The 24360-nt window shown below is 40.3% G+C and overlaps 1 protein-coding gene across 2 annotated transcripts in view; it reads left to right on the top strand.

Moving 5' to 3' along the window:
• Positions 1-24360, top strand: part of crebbpa (CREB binding lysine acetyltransferase a) — a 136593-nt gene that overhangs the window by 93938 nt on the left and 18295 nt on the right. For both annotated transcript variants that reach the window (XM_080029646.1, XM_080029647.1), the window contains 11 exons: positions 2971-3089; positions 8194-8433; positions 12667-12755; positions 15615-15695; positions 16343-16399; positions 19904-19981; positions 20093-20160; positions 20624-20774; positions 22651-22797; positions 22889-23002; positions 23123-23288. In XM_080029646.1, coding sequence (XP_079885772.1) covers positions 2971-3089; positions 8194-8433; positions 12667-12755; positions 15615-15695; positions 16343-16399; positions 19904-19981; positions 20093-20160; positions 20624-20774; positions 22651-22797; positions 22889-23002; positions 23123-23288 — 1310 coding nt within the window. The remainder of the gene's footprint in view (positions 1-2970; positions 3090-8193; positions 8434-12666; positions 12756-15614; positions 15696-16342; positions 16400-19903; positions 19982-20092; positions 20161-20623; positions 20775-22650; positions 22798-22888; positions 23003-23122; positions 23289-24360) is intronic.

Below are 24360 nucleotides of genomic sequence, written 5' to 3'. Positions count from 1 at the left end.
CACAAGCATTATTTATAAAAAAAATAAAAATAAAGAAAATATTTTAAAAAAGTGGGGGGCCCCACACTAGGTCTTGAAACGGGCCCCGAGATTGTTAAGGCCGCCCCTGGGCAGCAGCAGCACGCAGTTGAGATGCTGATAAATTTGAGCAACTGCGCCTTCCTTTAAGCAACACTGCTGCCGCTGTGTGTGTTCGGACTTCTTTTGCATCAAAGCCTTTTAGATAATACAATTAAAGGTTTTAATTGAACGCTGTCCATGCGTCGGAGTTGATTGTATTTTAAAAACAGAAACTAACGGACGGAGGCGGCAGTTTCACATGGCTCTGTGTATTCAAACTCGAGACAGAGCCTACTACAAACAGATCGCGGAACTTAGCCGTTCCCCTAGACATCGTTAACGGGCAGGATATCCCTGACTATCATTTTTGTCCATCATACCGCAGAGTTTTTCAGCACAGCGGCTCACTCCACCCACTCACACCTGCGCGGTCTCCCGTCGATTTTCACCGACACAGGGTTGAATTCGCTGCTTTGCACTGATTGGATTTCTTCCCAACTTGTCCCACAAAAAGAGTAGTTCTGATTGGATCTCTTCTCCATTCGTCCCGCCCTAACAGTTTCGTCTAGTTCCTATTCGTAGACTATAGTGTCAGTTAAATTAGTCTGTCTTCGTCATCACATCTGCCTTTTTATTTAGTTTTTATTTAGTTTACGTCCGTGAAAAAGGTTCGTAGACGAATATTTTTCGTCATAGTCTTAGTCTACGAAATTAACACTGCTTGTCAGATCATCTGAGAGGTGTCTAGAACATTTGACATAGCAGAATTGAGGGAGCTGTAGGCTACTCTAATTTCTGTAATTTGTGAAACAGACGAGCCATCTGTCACACCCTCTATGGTCTATTATTGGACATTTCATGAAGCCAGAAATGTTGTATCCTATGTACTTTTAATTGTAATTTGCATAATTAGCGTAATAAGTTAATGTTAGACACTGCAGGTGAATAGGGTGAAAAAACGTAGCCTACTTACAGATATCATTATAACACTTTGCAAGGTGATTACTTACATTAAAACAATTCTTTTTTGTATTCCAATTTTTCAGAAATTTTGAATTAATATGCAAATTTGGCCATATCTTTTTTTAATATGCCTTGAGTTTGGCAAACACAAAATCATCAGACTTCCTGCAAGTTAATTTATTAATGGTCATGTACTGAGTGCATAAAAAATGTAAAGGAAAATGCCTAAAATCATTGTCATTCCTTTTCAGCATAATAATTAAAAACACCATATCTCTAAAAAAAGAAAATTCGAAATCAGTCAAAATGTAACTGAAGTTAGCTCATTTAATAGGTAAAAATGTGGGGCTGGACTCTAATCTTCTCTTGAGTTGCCCAAGATGTGATGATGGGCTGAATCCACTCCTCCTGACTGCTGTTATCCATTATTTTCTCCTTAAAGCGGCTACGAGTAACATTTAAATATCTTTTAAACAGCCTCATGTTTCCTCTGATAATCATAAATTACCTTTAACAGCAAACGAGACCATCAGTGCAAAGAAAGACGTTTTTAAATAGTTTTTATTACTCCTTTTGGTCTGGTCGCACACCCAGTCCGATTTTCGGTTCGCTCGTGCAGGCTCTATGGTCACATATCCATATTGGTCGCAGATTTCAGTGTGGCGCTGCAACTTGAATTGAGAAGCCTATCCCTCCAGGTGAGGGAAGGGGAGCGGGAGCCTTGTTTGATACAGTTATTTGTCGTCATAATGACTGATAACGGGGCTATCACTGAGGTTTTCCCTCATTTACGGTGAAGACGAGCATACACAATAAATACAATTACAAGGATAACATGTAATGAACAGAGAAAACAGAAATAAAATAGGATAACAACGATTAAATGTGTGCAAGTGTACTGTGTGGTTGCTTCAGTTGGTCATGTCTAGGTTCTAAGCAACCAATAAAGCTTATCAAAATGTGTTACGGTGAATATGTGCATTAACCAAAGCTAAAGATGGTCCAACAAGATATTTGAGTGTGTGACTGTTTGTGTTTGTTAGCCGGGAAGTGTATGTGCTATAGGCTACTTACAGTTTTAGCACTTGGGAAACAGCTGATCTTGTGATCACAAAACCAATCTACACATCCTGAATAGTATAGGCTGTTTTTTTAGTTAATCAGTTGGAGTTAATCTAAGGCATGAAACTGAGTTCATAGACAATTAAGAGATAACATTGCCTAATTTACGCTATTGCACAGATTTGAAAATACTTTTACGTTTGATATTTGCTAGCTTCGCTCGTCAGTTACCAGCCGTTACGTCCGTTTCATGTATGCTATCTTAGAGACATGAATGTGGCTTTGTTATTGTTTTTATCGGCCAGATGCACTGCGTGCACTGTTTGACAGCATGGCTTGACAGCTCGGAACTCCCGGAGCAAGATGGCGGCTGCGTTGTCGCATCCCAGAAGCCAGAACGCGTCATCTACGTATATATGTCTATGCATCAGAACTACCAGTTGGAATGTTGTTGAAGAATTTCTGTTGCTTCTCTGAACGGGAGCCATAGAGACGAACTGTTGTGATCTAGAATTGTACCACTTGATGATGTCATATTACACACTGCACCTTTTAAGATGGTCCAACTAAACATTTGATTGTGTGACTTTTTCTTTGGGACGGGCAGCGTGTATATCTATAAAAACTTGATTGAAATGTGCAAGGTCAACATGGCACCATTACCATGAGCTGCATTAATCAAACAATACAACAAGCTTGACACAGGAAATAACATTTATTATTATTATTATTATTATTATTATTATTATTATTATTATTATTATTATTATTATTATTATTATTATTATTATTATTATTATTATTATTATTATTATTAACAACATGTTTACATTCAGATTGGATTACTTGCACTTACCTTGCCATTGCATTTGTATTGCATTTCAGTCTTTAAACCCGAGGAGTTGCGCCAGGCTCTGATGCCCACTCTGGAGTCTCTCTACAGGCAGGACCCTGAGTCGTTGCCCTTCAGACAGCCAGTAGACCCCATGCTTCTTGGTATCCCGGTAGGTTGCACATATGCACTTTGCCAGTAAATTTTTATCTACTTTACTTACCTTGGAGTTGAATATGCTCATGGGATATTGTTTTACTATTTTGGGCACTCAATTCAGCTGCACTACTTTTAGCTCTGAAGGCGAGACACGGCAGGCAAAAATATCGTTTTTTTAAGCACTGGTCAATTTTCAGATTTGTGTCTATTTAGCTTCCATAACATGTCTTCTTTCATACTAGTATGGATAAAAGGTCCAAAATATACGTTTAAGGTGTTTATTTTACTAAACTTTGACTGCTTGCGTCTGTATTTTGCTCCTAAATTAGTCAAAAGTGAGCATTCTAACGTAACATACAGCACCGCGACCGCTGTATGAATCATAATAACCATGGTACTGTTGTAAAGCTCTGAAACTCAAGAACAATGTTATCGGATCCAAATATGGTCATTTCCTTTGTATCAGTAACCAATCGTGAAAGTGTGAGGAGGGATTCAATGCTAGGAACGCGACCTCATTGGCTAATGCACATTTCTGACGATGTGATTCGTTAAAAGGCATCATGTGATGCTAGAAAATCACAAAATACAATGGGAAAAACGCAGAAAATAAGCCAAACCAACACCAAAAAAAAACTTAATCAATTGGCTACGGACATTACATGATCGCCATTTGAAGGGGAGAAGTGTTAAAGACATGTAAATCACGCCGATCATGTCGGAGAGACACAGACTGTCAGAGGATCAGAGGGGAGATGGTGGGGAGAGAGAGCGTCTGTGCCGACTCCGGAGCAGGTTGACAGACAGTGGCTAATAATGAATTAATCACGTTTAAATTGAGAGACGCCGAGATTGTTTTCCGACATTTGGCAGTGTCACGGCGACCACTGCCATACCATGGCTTGAGCCGTTCAGTAACGGTAATGGTCCCGGCACGCCCCGCCTCCCCCCTATAATTTCACAACAGGTATTGCCTTTACGGCAGAGGCAGGTAAAGCTAAATATAGTTGGTCTTTATTCACACTATATCACAACGTAACGCCGTAAATAAATGGATTCATTCATGTCTCTGGTCCTTTCCGTTGTAAGGATATGTGCGATCTGTTTGTTGTTGCTTTTGAAATGACAGATTCTTTATAAAACAGTCGGACTTGCTCTGGTCACGGTAGTTAGCATAGCCTCCTGAGCAGGTCGATAACAGATTTAGCCCTGACTAGAGAGGCAGGTTGCTATATATAGCAGGGGGTGACATTTTCGCCCAGTGCTCGTTTAGCTCAGCGGATAGGGAGTTCATTTATGAAACAGTAGACCCGAGTTCGCGTCCCGCCCGGGTTGTTTCTTTGCATCTCATGACGAGACATTTAGAATTTTTTCACTCTATTTTATCAAAGTAGGCCTACAGGTTCCTATCGTTTAACACTGATTCAGTGTCATAAACCTTTTTGTATTATTCGTGTGCCACTGTCACCTGCCATTTATACTAATAATAGTACCTTACAAAGCATAACATTGTCATAAAATCATTAAAAACCTCCATCTTCATTCAATCGTTTCTTATTTTACTTGAATTTTAGTTTTCACACTTTTGACATTGTTAATTTAGGCTTCCATCATGTATTGCCAATCATATATTTGTTGGTATCAAAATGATTCTGCAGCTGGATCGAGTGGTATTTGCCAGTATGAACTGGCAAATACCACAGGATATGAGTGGCATGTCAGTGGGAAAACGGTTGGTCCCAGTAGGGAATGGTAAATACCATTAATATTAGTGGCATGTCAGTGAAGGTGCCATTCTGAAATGGTAGTACCATTTTACAAAAGTAAAGTTACGGAAAGGACCAGAGACATGAATAAATCCATTTATTTACGGCGTTACGTTGTGATATAGTGTGAATAAAGACCAACTATATTTAGCTTTACCTGCCTCTGCCGTAAAGGCAATACCTGTCGTGAAATTATAGGGGGGAGGCGGGGCGTGCCGGTCGCAGAATACCACTTTTGGGACTGGCATTACCGTTACTGAACGGCTCAAGCCATGGTATGGCAGTGGTCGCCGTGGCACTGCCAAATGTCGGAAAACGATCTCGGCGCACCTGTTTAAATTAGCGTGTGGATGTAAATGTTACTATGCTATGGTTTATATATGTTAAGCAGTGGTATGCCTATATGGCATTGAGGGGTGTAGGGCCTAATTAAATAAATTACTTTAGCTATAATCAGTGATTATCAGCAGAATTCACGTTTTTATCTTTAACGGCCGTTTTCTCAAAATGAGCTATTTCCAATCAGGGTTGCCGCGGATCTTGAAAAGCATTAAAAGTCATTAAATTTAAGTTTCAATATTCAAGGCCTTAAATGTCTTAAAAAGTCTGGAATTATTGGGTGGGCGGCATTAAATTTACTCGGGGGCAGAATTAATGAGCTTGCCTTATTTGTTTCATTCTAGTTTTCTAGTTTAATTGTTAGATTTCTATGTTTTTATTTTATCTGTGTTTTATATACTTCAAAGATATCCGGCAAGTCCGACACCTTCGCTAGAGGCAGTACGGCCGTGTGAGGCTGAGTACCGCATTTAAAACGTAGAAGAAGAATGTGTGTTCCCTGCTTTCGAATTTGAAGTCGGCCGCGGTAGAGCAAAAAAGGAGAGAACGACCCAGCGAAATGCATGCGCAGCTATTATAAATTCAGTGAGAGGTGGAGGGAGGACGACTGGCTGGCTTTTTTCACCCCGCGACCGCGACCACACACTGCCGCTGCTTGTAGGTGCGCAACCACCCGTCCGCTGATGATATAGGTAGGCTACTGTCGCAAATCACACAACACGTTGATTGTGTTTAGTAAACAATGTTTATGTATCTATATTTATAAATAGCTGCTCATCAGACGTTCATTCAGCTCATTCAGGTCGCGTTGACTTGGCATGAGCTCATGGAGTGAGACGCGGGTCTCTTTCTGTCACTTTCTTTCTCTCCACACTGCACTCCCTTTCTGACAGCTAGATAAAAACTATTGCCGATCCTCCCATCAATCGCAGATAGTAGCCTACGTTTCCTTTGCCAATCGGTACAACTCTAATACCCGCGGTTTATTAACCTGAACGCCTGCAACAATACTGTATGAAGAAAAAATTACTTTGCGCAAATTACCGCAGGTCTCGTGAGCATGGATGTAAATCTACAGTGGGCCAACATACATATACGATTTTGAAATTGCAAAAACCCTTGACCTGTGGAACCAATTTTTAAATAGTTTCTGCCATAAGTTCTGAAAAATAAAGTTAATGGACTAAGTTTGTTATTTATTGAATAAGGAATTAAAATATGAAGAACATTCGGATTATTCTTCCCCCAAAAATATCCAATTTTTAATTTAGCCTAATTAAAATATTGTATGCTGCACCTAACACATTTTCTAAATTGATTAAACTGTTCTTGTTACTCGATTAATCAGAAAATGTAAACCAATTGATACAGTTCTGTAATTGGTTGAAAAGGTGGTAATGATGGGTTTTCAGGTTGCCTTTACAGTGATCTCTTACACTGTGTGTGCAAATTTTTTAGGCAAGTTGTATTTTTGAGGATTAATTTTATTATTGAACAACTACAGTGCTCTCGGTCAATCCAAAATGTCAAAGAACCTAAACCTGAATGTTTACGAAAGTAAAGGTGAGGTTTTGTCTTTCTTACGAGAATATATATATGTTTTGCTATTATTAGGCAACTATTAGTGTGCAGAATTATTCTGCAACTAAATAAAAAAACGAAAATGTTCCCATCTCACTTGTTTATTTTCATCTGTTACAGTGAGAATAATAAAACAACTCAACATTTACAAATAAAAATGTCCGACATGTCAAAAAAAATAAATCAGTGACCAATATAGCCACCCTTCTTTTCAATAACTGTCACAAGCCTTCCATTCATGGAGTCTGTCAGTTTCTTGATCTGTTGACGATCAACTTTTTGTGCAGCAGCAACCACAGCCTCCCAGACACTGTTCCGAGAGGTGTACTGATTTCCTTCACTGTAAATATCCCGTTTAAGCAGGGCCCACAGGTTCTCAATAGGGTTTAAGTCAGGTGAGGAAGGGGGCCATGTCATTATTTTTTCATCCTTAAGGCCTTTACTGGCTAGCCATGCAGTTGAGTACTTTGATGCATGTGATGGAGCATTGTCCTGCATAAAAATCATAGTCTTCTTGAAAGATGCAGACTTTTTCCTGTACCACTGCTTGAAGAAAGTATCTTCTAGAAACTGGCAGTAGGTTTGGGAGTTGATTTTGAGGCCATCTTCAACCCGAAAAGGTCCAACTAGCTCATCTTTAAAGATACTAATAGTTCCCTCAAAAGATCAGCTAGTTGGACCTTTTCGTTTTTTATTTTCTGTAATTAGACAGCAGTTGTTAGCTAAAGTGCATTGAATATTTGGTAGTCAGATTTAATGCAACCCTTTACGGAGTATAGTGTAGTTTGTCGATTTCTGTTACCGCGGTATTGGTATTATTTTTTCATTTTAGAGGTCTTAAAAAGGTCTTAAATGTCTTTAAATTTGAACTTTAAAAATTGGCAGATACCATGTTTCCAATACTCTGAGAAAAATATCTCAACTTCTAGACCACTGACATCAACCAAACTTTCTATAATCATTCATAGCACTATTTTAAAGGTTTTTACACAAGGATTTGTTAATATATTGTTAATTGTCTGATTTATGATACATTTTCCTCCTAAAAACATGCCTAAAATGCATTTCTAAGACATGTACATAGTATTTTTTGATTTATTAAATGAAAAAAGGCTGAATCCAAAATCTGTTGTGTAAAAACTTTAGAAACTAATATGTGCTTAAAATAAAATAGAGATTTTAACTCTGGCTTTATCCAACATCTCGATTTTTTCTCTCCAAAAATGACCCAAATTTACGCATAATTTGTTAAATATTGCCATATTTGCATATTTAATAAAATATTAAAGAAAAACATGTAATACAAAAAATAATTGTGTTAGTGTCAGTAATCAACTGGCAACGTTTCATGATGATATCTATAAGTTAAAAAAAAAATCCCTTTTCACCTGGGTTTTCTCGCCTTAAACACCAATTTTTTTTTCTCCCCAGGATTACTTTGACATTGTTAAGAACCCGATAGACCTGTCCACCATAAAGCGTAAGCTGGACACGGGCCAGTACCAAGAGCCCTGGCAGTACGTTGACGACGTGTGGCTGATGTTCAACAACGCCTGGGTCTACAACCGCAAGACGTCCCGCGTCTACAAGTACTGCTCCAAGCTGGCCGAGGTCTTTGAGTCAGAGATCGACCCTGTCATGCAGGGCCTGGGATACTGCTGTGGGAGGAAGGTGAGAGAGAGAGACATCAAAGCAGTTAAAGATGGCAGGTCATGTAGTCGAACAGATTTTTAAAAAAGCATCAAGGGCGAAAAATATTGTGACTATTTTCATTCAAGAATAGGCTAATTAACATGCTAAAGAGCTAGACTTAACCCTTTAGGCGCCACAGTCGCAAAATTGCGACAAGACGGTTTACTGAATCAAACAGCTGTTTTCTCTAAATAGAGTGTTATATTTTGTTCAAACTCCCCTCCACTAGTTAGCAGACATCCCATACCTAGACCTTAGCTCAGAAAAACGTCATCCTTCAATGCAAAATATTCGCGGAAATCCCATCTGAAAAAAAAAAAAAAATCCCATCAAAACTTTTTTTGTCATATCCTCCTAGCGATTTTTTCTGCCTACAGTTTGGGTAAAAAACTTGTTTTCCCAGCAATATAAACTAAATAGTAGGCCTAAATATAGAATTATGACCTGCTTAACCCTCTCTTGACTGTAATACAAACGTTCGCCGGCGCATACATTTGTATTTTTGCTCACTGTGAAGTCATTTATTTGAGTATCTTCAAATGCTTCATATCATTAGAATCTGTACAAACCAAGCTAAAAGGCTATCAAAGTCAATAATTCAAAAGTATTAATAAAAGTGTTGAAATTGTGTCATAAATGAGGAAAAAAACAAATAGCGGATTTTTTTTCATCGTATTTTACGAGCTAAAAAAAAAAACATTGATACGAAAGATTTCTGAATGTAGAAACATGAACAAAATATTTCGGAAGACTTCATTAGTGATTTGAACAATGTACATGTTTTAGTTTTTGAGATATGATATTTTTTATGAGAGGAGTGCAAAGGCGTTTTGTTAGTTCCAGAGAAATATTTTCTTCTGCTCTACTCTCTCCACTACTCTCTTTGGAGTTGCTGTGTGACAGTAATGAAACTCCAGGGATGTTTGCTCACTGTTGCTAGCTTCCTTAGCATGTTTAGCTTAGACAGAAGCTCAAACATGTCAGAAAGTGCTCTCCAAAACTCAATAAACCTCTCCACACGATGTCCGCGATGTCGTTTATTCACTCAACTGAAAGCTGTTGGTCCGATTTAGCCGATTTTCGCTAGCTCGGACTCGACGTATGTTTACCGTAACGTTTAGTGTTTTCACAGTAAAGACTAGTGTATCATAGCATATACCATCGGAAAGCTCTCGTTATTTACTTTCAGAAACCGGTCGAATATTTTGAATTGCCCCAGCCATTCAGGAGTTACGGTACTTAGAAGCTCATGTTACAAATACGTCACATGCTGGTGAATCTCGTCTGTGATTGGACGGTCGTACTGCGGAAGTTCAGTGGGCTACCGTAATGATTAGTATATGGGTGCAAAGCTCTATTTCTCCGCTTTCTGATAGTTTTTGAATGATCTAGATATCAGAAACGGTTTAAGAGTTAGGGGAATGAGAAGAGCGCATGCGCAATCCTGTCGGCCGCGACAGAATAGTCAAAGAAGGGTTAAAGTCCTATCCTGAGCTCTGCTCATCTTGTAAGCAATTAAAGCAATAATACCAGTTCTCTTTAAACAAAATAATAGAAAGGTATCGATAAAGATTTGGATTGTGGAGTCTTTATAATGGTATCAATATGAATAGAAATGAATGATCCCCCTCCTTACTTACAGTATAACTGGGCAATAGCTTTAACATGGTGGACTTTAATAATTTTATGGCACACGATCACTTTTTGGCACAATGTGACCGTTTTAAATAAGTAAAAATGTTCTGTGGAAGCTAACATTCAGCTTGACTCTGAGCTAGACTGAGTTTTCTGAGCCCCTGGGCCAGGTGCATGGCAAAAAGAGGTCCTTTCACGATGCTGCAGCAGGACCAAGCGCTTGGTATAGTGTGTGATGTCATGATATCTAGGCTTATATGAATTGTTGTTCGTTTTATGTGGTCAGGATGAGACTAGTAAGCAGTGTTTGCATTTAAGAGATAAGAGATCGCTAAAATGTATAATTCAATTAGCCTATACTGTACCGTACTTTCCGTACTATAAGCCGCACTGGACAATAAGCCGCAGGTGTTATAATGTTTAATTACCATATGTAAGAGTTTGTGCACAGAGGGGATTGTCGGGAAAGAGATGGCTGCTTGAGGAAGCTCCCATTTATTAACATTTCAACAAACAAGTTGCATATTTGTATAACGTACGTAAGTGTTACCATTTTGTGCAATAGTAGCTATTAGGGATGGGCACGAGTGTTTTCGCTACTCGTGTGATCGCTTGCATTCCTCGAGGATCAATCGATTCCTCGTTAAACTTTCTATTTTTAGAACGCAACGCATCTGTCTACAGAACAACGGTTGACCGCAATAAAGCGCTCAATGCTTATGTCAAACAGTCACAGTTGCCATATGATATTAAGGATTTATTTTCCACAAGTTTAAAACACATTTTCCTAACTGAAAGTAATTAAATAAGCGGGCCACAATTTAAACCGATCGAGTAGGTCTGCGGTGGAGAGAGAAAAAAGAGAGAAAAAAAGCATGGGCCGCACTGGACTGGCTGGCTAACAATCAAAATAGACATTTAAAATAAGAAGTGCAGCAAATACAATACAATTATTGTCCTACAATTTAAACACATAGATAGGCTAAATAACTCACCAAAGCAGTAGAAGTAGTAATATATCCAACCGCGTAACGCTCACTCCTGTCCGTGACTAATTACCGCGACTAATTCCTCGTTAACGGAACGTTACACCGGTCGGCTTTTGAATCTCAATCCTATATTCCATAATAAAGGCTTCTTAAATGTCGTTTGCTTGAATGTGCCCGAAGTCAGCCTGGCTTCTTTACGTGACTTTCCAAGTTTTCCAGCACCGCATTCAGCTCCGCGGTGCTGTGGAGACCACACACTGGCTGCGCTGCACGGAGGTGGCAGTTATTTGCGGTTTCTGTTTGACACAACGCTTAGTTTATTTAACTTGGATCAAAATATTTAATTTTGTTAAACTTTATATCCGTTTTGTGCCGTTTTGTACACGTATATAAAATTATAAAATAGGGGCGGCCCGCCGGGCGGCCTAAAGGCTACAAACACTAAAAAAAACAAAAAACGATTTTCCTCATCCACCAATCGAGATCATTTGAAACGAGGAGTACTCGAGTACTCGATTACTAACGCCCATCCCCAGTAGCTACAGAACATATACTGTGCTGTGTAATAACAGGGTCGAAAAACGGGGAAAAAGTCGCGGCTTATAGGCCGAAAAGTACTGTATATATCATTGTTTAAAAGTTTTTTTGTTTTTTTTTGGGCAAGTGAACACAACATTCGGGTAAGTAAAACATTACCTGTACTTGCCCTATGGGCAAGTGCATTTGAAACCTTAGTGGCAACCCCTGCTTGCGGTGAATGTATTGATTTATAGCAGATCAGCGCCAAAACAACACACTCACCTGCGTCCTCCACTATCGTCCCATTTTACACCATTATGTTCCTGCACACGACTGAGGTGTGTGTGTGTGTGTGTGTGTGTGTGTGTGTTTGCGTGTGTGAGTGCGTGAACACGAGATTAACTATGGAGACAGAGTGTATTCTTATGTGTTTGATAGATGGTTGTGTAACAAAGATAAGGCAAATCCTGTTTGCCACAATATAAATTGTTAGTTTATTGTAAGGGAATTTGGTGTGATTGATTTGAGGCTCCATGTTATTTTCTGTCTTATTTAAAGCTGGTTTTGCCAGCATTTTTAACCGTTTTTCTAAGCTGTTTTTAACGTTTTTCTTGGTAAATACACACTTTGTATTGTAAACGTCAAGAAGGTTGGCTGACTAACTTGTTTTGCTCATTTTACTATTCATCTGACAAACATTTTTTTGTCCTTAATTCTCTTCACCAAATTGCTTCTCTTAAATCTTCAAATCAAAAATAAAAATCCTCCGGGATCTACCGGGGTTTGTTTTTAGACTTCTCACCTTTTTCATGGCTTATGAGTTTGCATGCCTGGTCCATTACAGATAGTAAAATGTAGGGTTAGGATTAACAGGACAGCTGGGCCAAGGGAAGACTGAAGGAAGAAAAATCTCATTCATTATATTATAATAGTGATTTTATAATGATAGAACGCTAGGTCACTATCGATGAAGTATTTCTTTAATCAATGTCATTCCTTTATATTCTCCTAATTGAACTGATTTATTGACGTTTTGTCACCGTCTTTGTCGTCTCACTTTTGTCTGCAGTTCGAGTTCTCCCCTCAAACCCTTTGTTGCTATGGCAAGCAGCTCTGCACCATACCAACTGGAGGCACATACTACAGTTACCAGAACAGGTACCCACGTCTGTCTGTCTGTCTCTGTCTGTTTATCGATGTGTGCATTTGACAGAGTATATCTTTATAGTTATGGGTTGCTATGAACTCAACTATGTATTGGCTATAAAATAAATTCAGCTGTAGAATTTAAATCCCACTGAATAACCCCTGTGTGCATCACACATTTGCAGGCATGGTTGTCTTTTTGATAGGCGATAAATGTGGCCATTTGAAGTGTATTACCCGCCCCCCCTGCAGCCTGGGCTCTGTTCCTCTGTAGCCCTATAGGGAACACTGCCCTCCTGACAGCTTCAGCTTTAATGGCTCTGCCTCCCGGTCCTGGCACGGAACGAAAATAAAGAATGTTTTTTTTTCACACCACAACATTTATTAACAGCGAGGTTTCAGCATTCCACATACAGAGAAATAACCAAAAGGAGCGTGAGACTCTGAGAGCAACAAAGCCGTGTGTGAATTCAGTGCTGCTGGCCCCTCTCTTGTACGACAGATGAGAATACAACGCTTTGGTTAAGGCCCACAAACAATGTTGCCCATCATTGCCTTTCCCCTTTTAGTTAAAAGCAAGCCCCAACCTCAGCGATTTTTACCGGCATCTAATAAGGAAGTGACCTACAACTGTAGTAACCAGAAAGTGCCACTGGGGGTGGCGCCAAGACGAGCAGTTTTTCTTTGACTCACTTGTTAGATAGGCCGTTTTCAAAGTCTTATTAAACCTATTTACAGCCTGGGCCACAAAACCATTTTATTCTGTATGTTTAGGTCATATCTCCATGACAACACTGAGGGGGGTGAATTTTTTTGGCCCACGCTAGTTTTTATTCTTTTGGAGGTTAAAATGTATTGGCGCGATCTCTACTATCTATGGTTGAAAGCCAGCACATGATATACAGGTCCTTCTCATATAATTAGCATATTGTAATAAAGTTCAATATTTTCTGTAATGTACTGATAAACATTAGACTTTCATACATTTTAGATTCATTACACACAACTGAAGTAGTTCAAGCCTTTTATTGTTTTAATATTGATGATTTTGGCAAAAAAGTTAAGAAAAACCAAAAATCCCTATCTCAAAAAATTAGCATATTTCATCCGACCAATAAAAGAAAAGTGTTTTTAATACAAAAAAGTCAACCTTCAAATAATTATGTTCAGTTATGCACTCAATACTTGGTCGGGAATCCTTTCGCAGAAATGACTGCTTCAATGCGGCGTGGCATGGAGGCAATCAGCGTGTGGCACTGCTGAGGTGTTATGGAGGCCCAGGATGCTTCGATAGCGGCCTTAAGCTCATCCACAGTGTTGGGTCTGGTGTCTCTCAACTTCCTCTTCACAATATCCCACAGATTCTCTATGGGGTTCAGGTCAGGAGAGTTGGCAGGCCAATTGAGCACAGTAATACCATGGTCAGTAAACCATTTACCAGTGGTTTTGGCACTGTGAGCAGGTGCCAGGTCTTGTTGAAAAATGAAATCTTCATCTCCATAAAGCTTTTCAGCAGATGGAAGCATGAAGTGCTCCAAAATCTCCTGATAGCTAGCTGCATTGACCCTGCCTTTGATAAAACACAGTGGACCAACACCAGCAGCTGACATGGCACCCCAGACCATCACTGACTGTGGGTACTTGACACTGGACTTCAGGCATTTTGGCATCTCCCCAGTCTTCCTCCAGACTCTGGCACCTTGATTTCCGAATGACATGCAAAATTTGCTTTCATCCGAAAAAAGTACTTTGGACCACTGAGCAACAGTCCAGTGCTGCATCTCTGTAGCCCAGGTCAGGCGCTTCTGCCGCTGTTTCTGGTTCAAAAGTGGCTTGACCTGGGGAATGCGGCACCTGTAGCCCATTTCCTGCACACGCCTGTGCACGGTGGCTCTGGATGTTTCTACTCCAGACTCAGTACTCTGCTTCCGCAGGTCCCCCAAGGTCTGGAATCGGCCCTTCTCCACAATCCTCCTCAGGGTCCGGTCACCTCTTCTGGTTGTGCAGCGTTTTCTGCCACACTTTTTCCTTCCCACAGACTTCCCACTGAGGTGCCTTGATACAGCACTCTGGGAACAGCCTATTCGCTCAGAAATTTCTTTCTGTGTCTTACCCTCTTGCTTGAGGGTGTCAATGATGGCCTTCTGGACAGCAGTCAGGTCGGCAGTCTTATCCATGATTGCGGTTTTGAGTAATGAACCAGGCTGGGAGTTTTTAAAAGCCTCAGGAATCTTTTGCAGGTGTTTAGAGTTAATTAGTTGATTCAGATGATTAGGTTAAGAGCTCGTTTAGAGTACCTTTTCATGATATGCTAATTTTTTGAGATAGGAATTTGGGGTTTTCATGAGCTGTATGCCAAAATCATCAGTATTAAAACAACAAAAGACCTGAAATATTTCAGTTGGTGTGCAATGAATCTAAAATATATGAAAGTTAAATTATTATCATTACATTATGGAAAATAATCAACTTTATCACAATATGCTAATTATATGAGAAGGACCTGTATAGCACGTCCCTTTGCACCCCCTGCTGTATAATCTGTGCAACTGCAGCCCCCTTTTTTCACATGTGAACTGGGCATTTTGAGAGCGGAGCAGCACGGCAGCAGTCGTGAGGCAGCAGTCTATTTACACTCTCAATGGGAGCTTGGGGATCCCCCCCCCCCCCCCTCTATTATAAAACACAAAAGACGGGTGTTAATTTGTGCACAATTGTATTGGACACAAAAAAAAGTGGCCGCATACTAAACATAGTAATATTACATGTTTTATACTTCAGTGAAAGAGACAACAGGGAGCTGTTCGCGAGTGTTGCTCAGCTACACATTTGATGTTGAATGTGCTGACCGTTCAATGTGTATTATTGCAGGTATCATTTCTGTGAGAAGTGCTTCAATGAGATCCAGGGGGACAGTGTTACGTTAGGAGACGACCCTGCACAGCCACAGACGTAAGTCAACTATTGATAATGGTGTTGTAGGGAAACGTCCTTCCTTTTTTCTGGAACCTTTTCGGGTCAATTAATTTTTTTGGGAGAAAAAGGAAAAATCTTCCCTCTTTACTTTTGTACTGGTCAGTGCAGAGTACAAGGCCAGCTTCAAAGCAGCCCCCATGCAGCCGATAGATATTCAAAGTCTTGCCTCTGCTAAAGTCGCACACTTTAGCAGAGAGCACAGATCCTAATAACATAGAGTGTCTCCAGCTGTGAGAAGCATCTCCCAGCTTACACTATGTCAATCCAAACTGTAGGTGAATTCTTATTGAGCATTTCCCCACATCCAGCAACCAGACACGCACAGAGTTTCTGACTCATGATGGGAATATCAAGCGTTTTTTTATTATTATTATTTTTTAAGATTATTTTTTGGAGCATTTTTGCTGTTTTTTTTAATTAGATATGTTGGAGAGACAGAGTTGAAGTGGGGCAGAGAGGGGAAGACATGCAGAGAACTGACCCGGACGGGATTCTAACCCGGGTCTGCTGCAGGGCCTGGGCCCGGGGGGCAACGCTCTGACCACTGCACCACGGGTTCCCCAATGTGTGTTTTGTTTTTCTCACCAGCTCTCCTCTTTCTGTTATTTTCTCTGACACTACAGGATGATCTCTAAAGACCAGTTTGAACGCAAGAAGAATGACATTCTGGACCCCGAACCGTAAGTAGACACAAACCCCTCACGGCCATTTTCCCCATGAGAAGCACCAATACTAAGAGACAATCATATTGTTTCTCTGCTGCTCTTTTCAGAAGTTAGTCTTGTGTGTTGAGTAATCACATTACTGCTTTTTCCTACTCACTTGTTCCTGTTCACATCTTTAAAAGCTTTTTTTTTTTTGTTTTTTTTGCAACACTCATCTGGCTTTGTTTGTGTGCTTTTGGTGCATTTTATCTCTCTGGTGCTCTCTGATCAATCACTTTGGTTTGACTGAGGCCCCCGGGAGCAGCTCAGCAGAGTGGAACCCTGTGTCAAATCTCTCCCTGCGTTCCAAATCATATACTCTTTCTTTTTACTAAACTACATACTAAAGCACAGAAGAGTTTAAGGGCCACAGGAGGGGGAAAAATCAGATAAGGAATTTTTTTTTTATCATTATGTTGAGAAATGTCAAGAATAAAGATGAATACCGTATTTTCCGCACTATAAGCCGCACTGGACTATAAGCCGCAGGTGTTATAATGTTTAATTACCATATGTAAGAGTTTGTGCACAGAGGGGATTGTCGGGAAAGAGATGGCTGCTTGAGGAAGCTCCCATTTATTAACATTTCAACAAACAAGTTGCATATTTGCATAACGTACGTAAGTGTTACTATTTAGTGCAATAGTAGCTAGTAGGGATGGGCACGAGTGTTTTCGCTACTCGTGTGATCGCTTGCATTCCTCGAGGATCAATCGATTCCTCGTTAAACTTTTTTCTATTTTTAGAACGCAACGCATCTGTCTACAGAACAATGGTTCACCGCAATAAAGCGCTCAATGCTCATGTCAAACAGTCACAGTTGCCATATGATATTAAGGATTTATTTCCGCAAGTTTAAAACACCTTTTCCTCACTGAAAGTAATTAAATAGACGGGCCACAATTTAAACCGATCGAGTAGGTCTGCGATGGGGAGAAAAAAAGCATGCGCTGTAGTTGTAACAAAAAAATTGCCTAAGTCACCATTTAAAATAAGAAGGGCAGCAAATAATATTAAATGATTGTCCTACAATTTAAATACATATAACTCACCAAAGCAGATAGTTGTAGGCCTATATCCAACCGTGTAATGCTCACTCCGTGTCCGTGAATAATTACCGCGACTAATTTCTCATTAACGGAACGTTACACCGGTCGGTTTTTGAATCTTATCCCCGTATTCCCCATTGAAGGCTTCTTAACTGTTGTTGGCTCGGAGCTCGGAACTTGTGCATGCAAGTAACTTTATCATCTGCTTTGAAATAATTGGACAGTTAGGCTATATTCCTGAAAATGTTCTGGAGAAGAAAGGAGAGACCGTGTTCAGCTCCGCGGTGCTGTGGAGAACACAGGCTGTGCTGCGGTGGCAGTTATTTGCAGTTGATGTTTGATACAACGCTCAGTTTATTGCACTTGCATCAAAATATTTACAGGGCTCAACGCTAAGGTTTTTTTTCACTTGCCCGACCAGGCAAGTGGGTCTGAATTCTACTTGCCCAAAGTCAATTTTTACTGGCCCCTATATAATTTTTTTTTAATTAGTGGTGTACAAATATTTGTTATATTCGCTCTTTATTTATAATGTATAAACACATCATGGACAGTGTTATAGATGATCATACTGAAAGTGGAGGCTATTATTCAAATATTATTATTATTATATTATGAGTTGGAACATTTGTAATTTTTTAGTTTCTAAACCGACAATAACTGCAAATGAGACGTGTTTTATGCAAAAAAAACATTGGTCACACCACAATGTTTTTTTCTTGTACCTTATTCTTTTTACAACAGCAATTCTTTAGAACTTTTTTTCTGTAAGACATTTTTTTAGGCCTACAACAATCTGTTTTAAACGTTTATTATTATTATTATTATTATTAAAAATCTCAACTTTTGGCTAAGGACAGGCTGTTTTGAACACTTTTCCAGTATAGTTTCAAGCTTCCACTGCCTCCTGGTATGAGAAATGACACCTCAGGTCCATTTATTAAGATGTACATGCAGGCTGTAGAGATGTTCCTCTGCTAACTGTTGCTGATGTTTGTGTTGACCTGCACACATTAAACTGGTAGTAGGCTACTAGCAGCAGAGCTAACGTTAGCATCCTCGCTAAACTACTACTAGATTCACTTTGGATGCATTTAAAAAACGCGAATATGTTTGCTGCTTTTCAGACGGCTGGGGTCTACTTATTTAGGCTTCTCGTTGGCTTTTGTACTTTCTGTTACACCAACGTAACGCGTGTAGTTCTCTTTCCTATCTCTCTGACTGTGTGTGAGAGACGCGCACCAGTTTTTTCAGTTTTTTGCCGAAATCTGTGTGTGTGTGTGTGTTTCGGCGCTGGAGCCCCGCCCCCCTTCACAAAACGGAGCAGAGGAGAGAGATGCAACGCAGCAGACATTAGATAAGTAACATAGGCCTAAGCGTTTATTTAATAATGAGAACCAGCTCTATATGAAAAAAGACCGTGGATAGATGAATTTTATTTGGCGCTATAAAAATAAAAATATTATTATTTTTTTTCAATAATTTCGGAAAAACTCCCGGTTGCCCGTTCGGGCAAGTGGGTTGTCATAGTTACTGGCCCGACGTGGCGTTTTACTTGCCCCGGGACGTCGGGCAATCCTTATTGTTGAGCCCTGATTTAATTTTGTTAAACTTTATTTTATCTGTTTTGTACACGTATATAACATTTTAAAATAGGGGCGGCCGCGGCCCGCCGGCCTAAAGGCTAAAGACACAAAAAAAATAAATTAAAAAAAAGATTTTCCTCATCCACCAATCGAGTTCATTTGAAACGAGGAGTAGGCCTACTCGATTACTAACACTCATCCCTAGTAGCTACAGAATATATACTGTGCTGTGTAATAACAGGGTCGAAAAATGGGGAAAAAGTTGCGGCTTATAGTCCGAAAATTACGGTACTCCAAATGCTAATCGGAGTTAGTGGGGCATTTATGTATTTTCAGCATACTACAATTGACGTGCATGTATTGGGACATCCTACATATTTTGCTGGCATACTAAATAGTAGGGAAGTATGGGGATTGGAACTCAGGGTCAGTGTATCCAAATACTTTTTTGCATCAGACAGAATTTGATGTACAATACCAATAATCCTTCCACAATGGCACACTCGCTTTGGCTGGCCTGCAAGTGGGTAGCGACAGAAGAAACTTAAACAGCATATGTGTTTTGTATCAACGTTCCCACAAACGACTTGAATTGGACAGTGCATGATTTGTTAGCATAGGTTATTTTTTTTGATGAATCGTCTTTGTCAGGGCACGCATTTTTAACGCTAAATACTGCAAAGAGTGCATCAAGTATTTTTTTTATTCAGGAACCTACAGTTTTCTGTGGAGATCTGTGAACTCTTATCTGGTCTAAAAATGTGTACATGTCTCACTGTATGCCTGTCTCACTGTATGCCTGCCTCACTGTATGCCTGTCTCACTGTATGCCTGCTTATCTTCAGGTTTGTTGAATGTAAAGATTGTGGACGGAAGATGCACCAGATATGCGTCTTACACTACGATGTCATTTGGCCGTCTGGGTGAGTTTTCAACCCCCTATTTTTCATAGATTTGGCTAAATTGTTTCTTAATAATTTGGGGTTAACTGAAACAATTTGTCCTAACTTCTTTAACTTTCTCTCTTTTTGCAGATTCATCTGTGACAACTGTTTAAAGAAGGGTGGAAAATCAAGGAAGGAAAACAAGTTCTCTGCTAAACGTTAGCTCAATTCTCTATACTTTTTTAAAATTTACGTGATGTTGAAAACTGCTTTCCTTAAATTTTATGCAGTATTCAAAATGTCAACAGATTATTGCAGTTTTGTGTCAAAAAGCACTGAACACACAAGGTAATATAATCCACCTCCACTGGCACCAGCACATGGGGCACACAGGTCTCTCAGTGGCGACCTTGTTATTCCCATGTCGGCCTTGTGGTTTTCACTGGTATTCTTGGGCTTTTGTAGCCCTGCAGAACATGTGACCTTTAGGGCATATGGTGCTAACAGATTCAAGATCTCGCGGTCACATAACACAGACACGCACACACAAATGAGTTCTACTTCTTTTCTCGTTAGCGTAAATTGAAGGGTGTAACTCCATGCTTTACTTTCATCCTGCAAAGTTAAAATAATTGACATTTTTCCCTAAACATTTCTCTTGTGTGTTTTTGTACACCGCAGGGCTGCAGTCAACCCGATTGGGAATGTACATAGAGGACCGTGTGAATAAATACTTGAAGAGACAGAACCACCCGGAGGCCGGAGAGGTGTTTGTCCGAGTGGTGGCCAGTTCCGACAAAATGGTGGAAGTTAAGCCAGGCATGAAAGCCAGGTGAGAGCTTCACTGACACTGAGAAAAATAAATTTGTATTTTAAATTGACCAACAGAGTCTACCAGAAACAGCCTTATAGTTGTAGGTAATGTATTCTTTGGTGCGTTTTTGATTACATTTTTTCCTTTAAAACACCTTAAAGACCTACTTCACCGGTGAGAAAAGGCAGAAAGAGTGTTTTATGGTCCCATTGTCTAACCCTACATTTTACTAGTGTGACATCACACTAGTAAAAATGTAGGGTTAAGATTTACAGGACAGCTGGGCCAAGGGAAGACTGAGGGAAGAAAAACCTCATTCATTACATTATAATAGCGATTTTATAATGATAGAACGCCGGTTCCGTATGGGTGAAGTATTCCTTTAAATTCACTAAAATGGCTTTAGTCAAATAAATGAACAAAAAGAGTCAACAACCACAGTCATGATGAGGGAGGCCCTTCATGTTGTAGACATCCAAATGCCTGACTCGCCCTCATTTGATTTGTAGATGCACAGGCACAGCTCGTGTTTGTCCTGAGCTTGATTTTTATTGGCCCTGCAATACAAAGCTGAATGCCCTCCATAAAGATTTTATACCCACTCAGAGTGATTGTGGAAGCTTCATGTTTGACAAGCCGGAGTGCACACCCTCCCTGAGTACCTCACAGGGTGGTTCAGAGTTCAGCATCACACAGGATCAACGTCCTCCATGCTCGTCCATCCCTCATCCAAGAGTCTCTTATCTTTAGTCTGACTGATATAAGGCTGTTTGCTGTTTATTGACTGCGGGACACTTGACCCAAATTGTCGCATTAGGCCCTTGAGTGTCGCTGAAAAAGAGCTGCACAGGTACGACCTCTATTACAAAACCTATGCAACCATGAGATACAAACTTTATCAATCCCAATTTCATATTGAAGTCAAATTACTTAAGAACAAATGTTTTAACCTCTCTTAATCTTAATCTAATCAAATCAAACTTTATAGCACATTTCATACACACTACGAAGGCAACACAAAAGCCACAGGCATAGCAAGACATTACCTGTCAGAAATTAAATAAACACAAAAACAGAATTGATAAACATGGACTGAGTAAAAGAAGAAGAAGTAAAAGCATGGATCGATAGAACAATAAAAACAGGAAGTGAGAAAACCCCATCCCAGACTTACGGCCTCCACACACATCCTGCGTCTACCTCTGGAGCGTGTCGCCTTCCGTTACTGCTGCCTCTCGCACTTTTTTTGGACACACATACAACGTCTCAACTGCTGCTGCTGCTGCAGCGCTGCTTTTGAAAGCCCTGTCTTTCTACATAGAGTTTTCATAGAAAATTCACATTAAAAATTAAGTTATTTCATGTCATTTATGATGCATATGATTTATATTGAGTCTCGACAGTAATCCGTGCTCCTCATTGCCTTTTTTTTTTTTTTTTTTTTTTGCCACATTTTCGCTTGTTGGAAGTTTTATTTTGAAAGGGACACACACAAGTCAATATGACTCTCAGCAGAGTATTTCTCTATCAGTTAATGCAGCAAGACCCAAGAGAGACGTGCGTCTCTCAGAAAAAGGTTAAGTGGAGCGTGGCTGCAGACTCGCCTCCGACGGGCATCGGCAGCGCGTCCGAGGTTGGATGTGTGGCCGCTCTAGGTTGATTACACGGTCAGTGACAAAAAGGCAGACGCGCAGTAGAGGTAGGATGTGTGTGGGAGCCGTTAGAGGAAAGACCAGATGACCAACTCAGGGCGGTTGGAATAAAATAAATGTTAAAAGAGTAAGAGATAAATAGATAATGTTGATTTGTAGAATAGCTCAAATAATCAGTGAAGAAAAGTGAAGAAAATGCAAATAAACGTTTCTCATATTGAATTGTTTCTTCATCACAACAGATTTGTGGACACGGGTGAGATGCATGAGACCTTCCCCTACAGAACCAAAGCACTTTTTGCCTTCGAGGAGATTGACGGCGTGGACGTGTGCTTCTTCGGCATGCACGTGCAAGAGTACGGCTCGGAATGCCCATTCCCTAACACTAGGTGGGTACATAACGTATAGTATAGCACATTACCATAAAGGAATGGCACTGCATCTGAAACTCACCTTGTTCCTTACTGTCTTCCTCTGCAGACGGGTCTACATATCATACCTTGACAGTATTCACTTCTTCAAACCTCGGATCCTACGCACAGCAGTGTACCACGAGATCCTCATCGGCTATCTGGAATATGTCAAGAAACTCGGGTAAGCCTCAGTCTGTTTAATCCTTTTATCACCTCCGCTCATGTAATACGCTGCTGTGTGCTTTGTGTTGGGGATTCAGTACTCTTTGGTCTTACTTTTGGTTTCCGGATATGCCCACAGGTATGCCCAGGGTCACATCTGGGCATGTCCGCCCAGTGAAGGAGACGACTACATATTCCACTGCCATCCCATCGACCAAAAGATCCCCAAGCCCAAGAGGCTGCAGGACTGGTACAGGAAGATGCTGGACAAGGCCTTTGCTGAGAGAATTCTGCATGACTACAAGGTTAGGAGGAGACATTTTCAATACAGACACAAGGCTTACATATACATCTGAAGTCTGTAGAATTTTTAAATCAAAGGACAGAAGTATGGATTTACTGTGTTCCTTATCATACTTCCTGGTAGAATTATGTGGGTTGTTGCTTTTTGAACACATGCAATGTTGTCTTGTATATGGTATGTATGTAGGGTTGGGTACCAAAACCCCATACTAGTATAGCACGGGTGCCGACGTAAACGGTAGTAACCAGACCGATTTAATAATGAAAATTTCAGTGCCTCATTTCGGTGCCACCCCCTGCTGTAGTCACGTTTGTAGTTTGACACTGATCGCTCTTTATGTCATGATCGATGAAGGATGTCCGCTCGCGGATGCTGTTCTGTGTACACCGCGAGGAGCATTTCTCACCAAGCTGTGATTGACGAGAACGAGCCCGACCATCTTGAGGCGCCCATGCACGAGTGTTCAACACTTGCTCATGTTCGCAGTATAACAAACTGATTGCTCTTTATGTCAGACTATGTTTGAACGGCAATGCAATGCATTTCTTTTTGTGAATGACACGGGACCTACTAGCATTGTCATGGATGTATTAGGACTGTGAAGGCTGACGATGAGGCAGCGGCCGCCTGCACGCTTCCTCCCGTCAGCTGTTCTAGTGCTGCCTTTATGCACGGCGGTGGAGACGAACCCAAAAAAACACACAGCGGGACGCGGCGGTCCGGTGATTTGGAAATGTTTGACAAGGAACTTCATAAAGACACTTAAAATAACGATCTCTGCCCTTACAAAAAGCTCTGACTTGGATAACTTTATGGAGCGATCGATGTATAAAACCATCCGGTAGGCCTATGTGTCTGATGACGGGCTGTTAAATGAATAATAAACAGTGCGCTGCACATTAGAACAGCATGTACATTAAAGATCTCGTATCCGTCCTGAGAGGGCAAACATGATAATTTTTCTTCTCAAGAAATGTTATATTTCTTATCCTTACAGAAGACTTCTTTGTATTTTTTAAGTCAGTTGAATTTTCTTTCAAGTTAAATGCAAATGAGCACAGTTAATATTCCAA

Source organism: Ammodytes marinus, assembly GCF_949987685.1.
Source record: "Ammodytes marinus genome assembly, chromosome: 6".
Taxonomy (NCBI): domain Eukaryota; kingdom Metazoa; phylum Chordata; class Actinopteri; order Uranoscopiformes; family Ammodytidae; genus Ammodytes; species Ammodytes marinus.
Note: the sequence above shows the minus strand (reverse complement) of the source record. Positions and strands in the feature narration are given on the sequence as shown.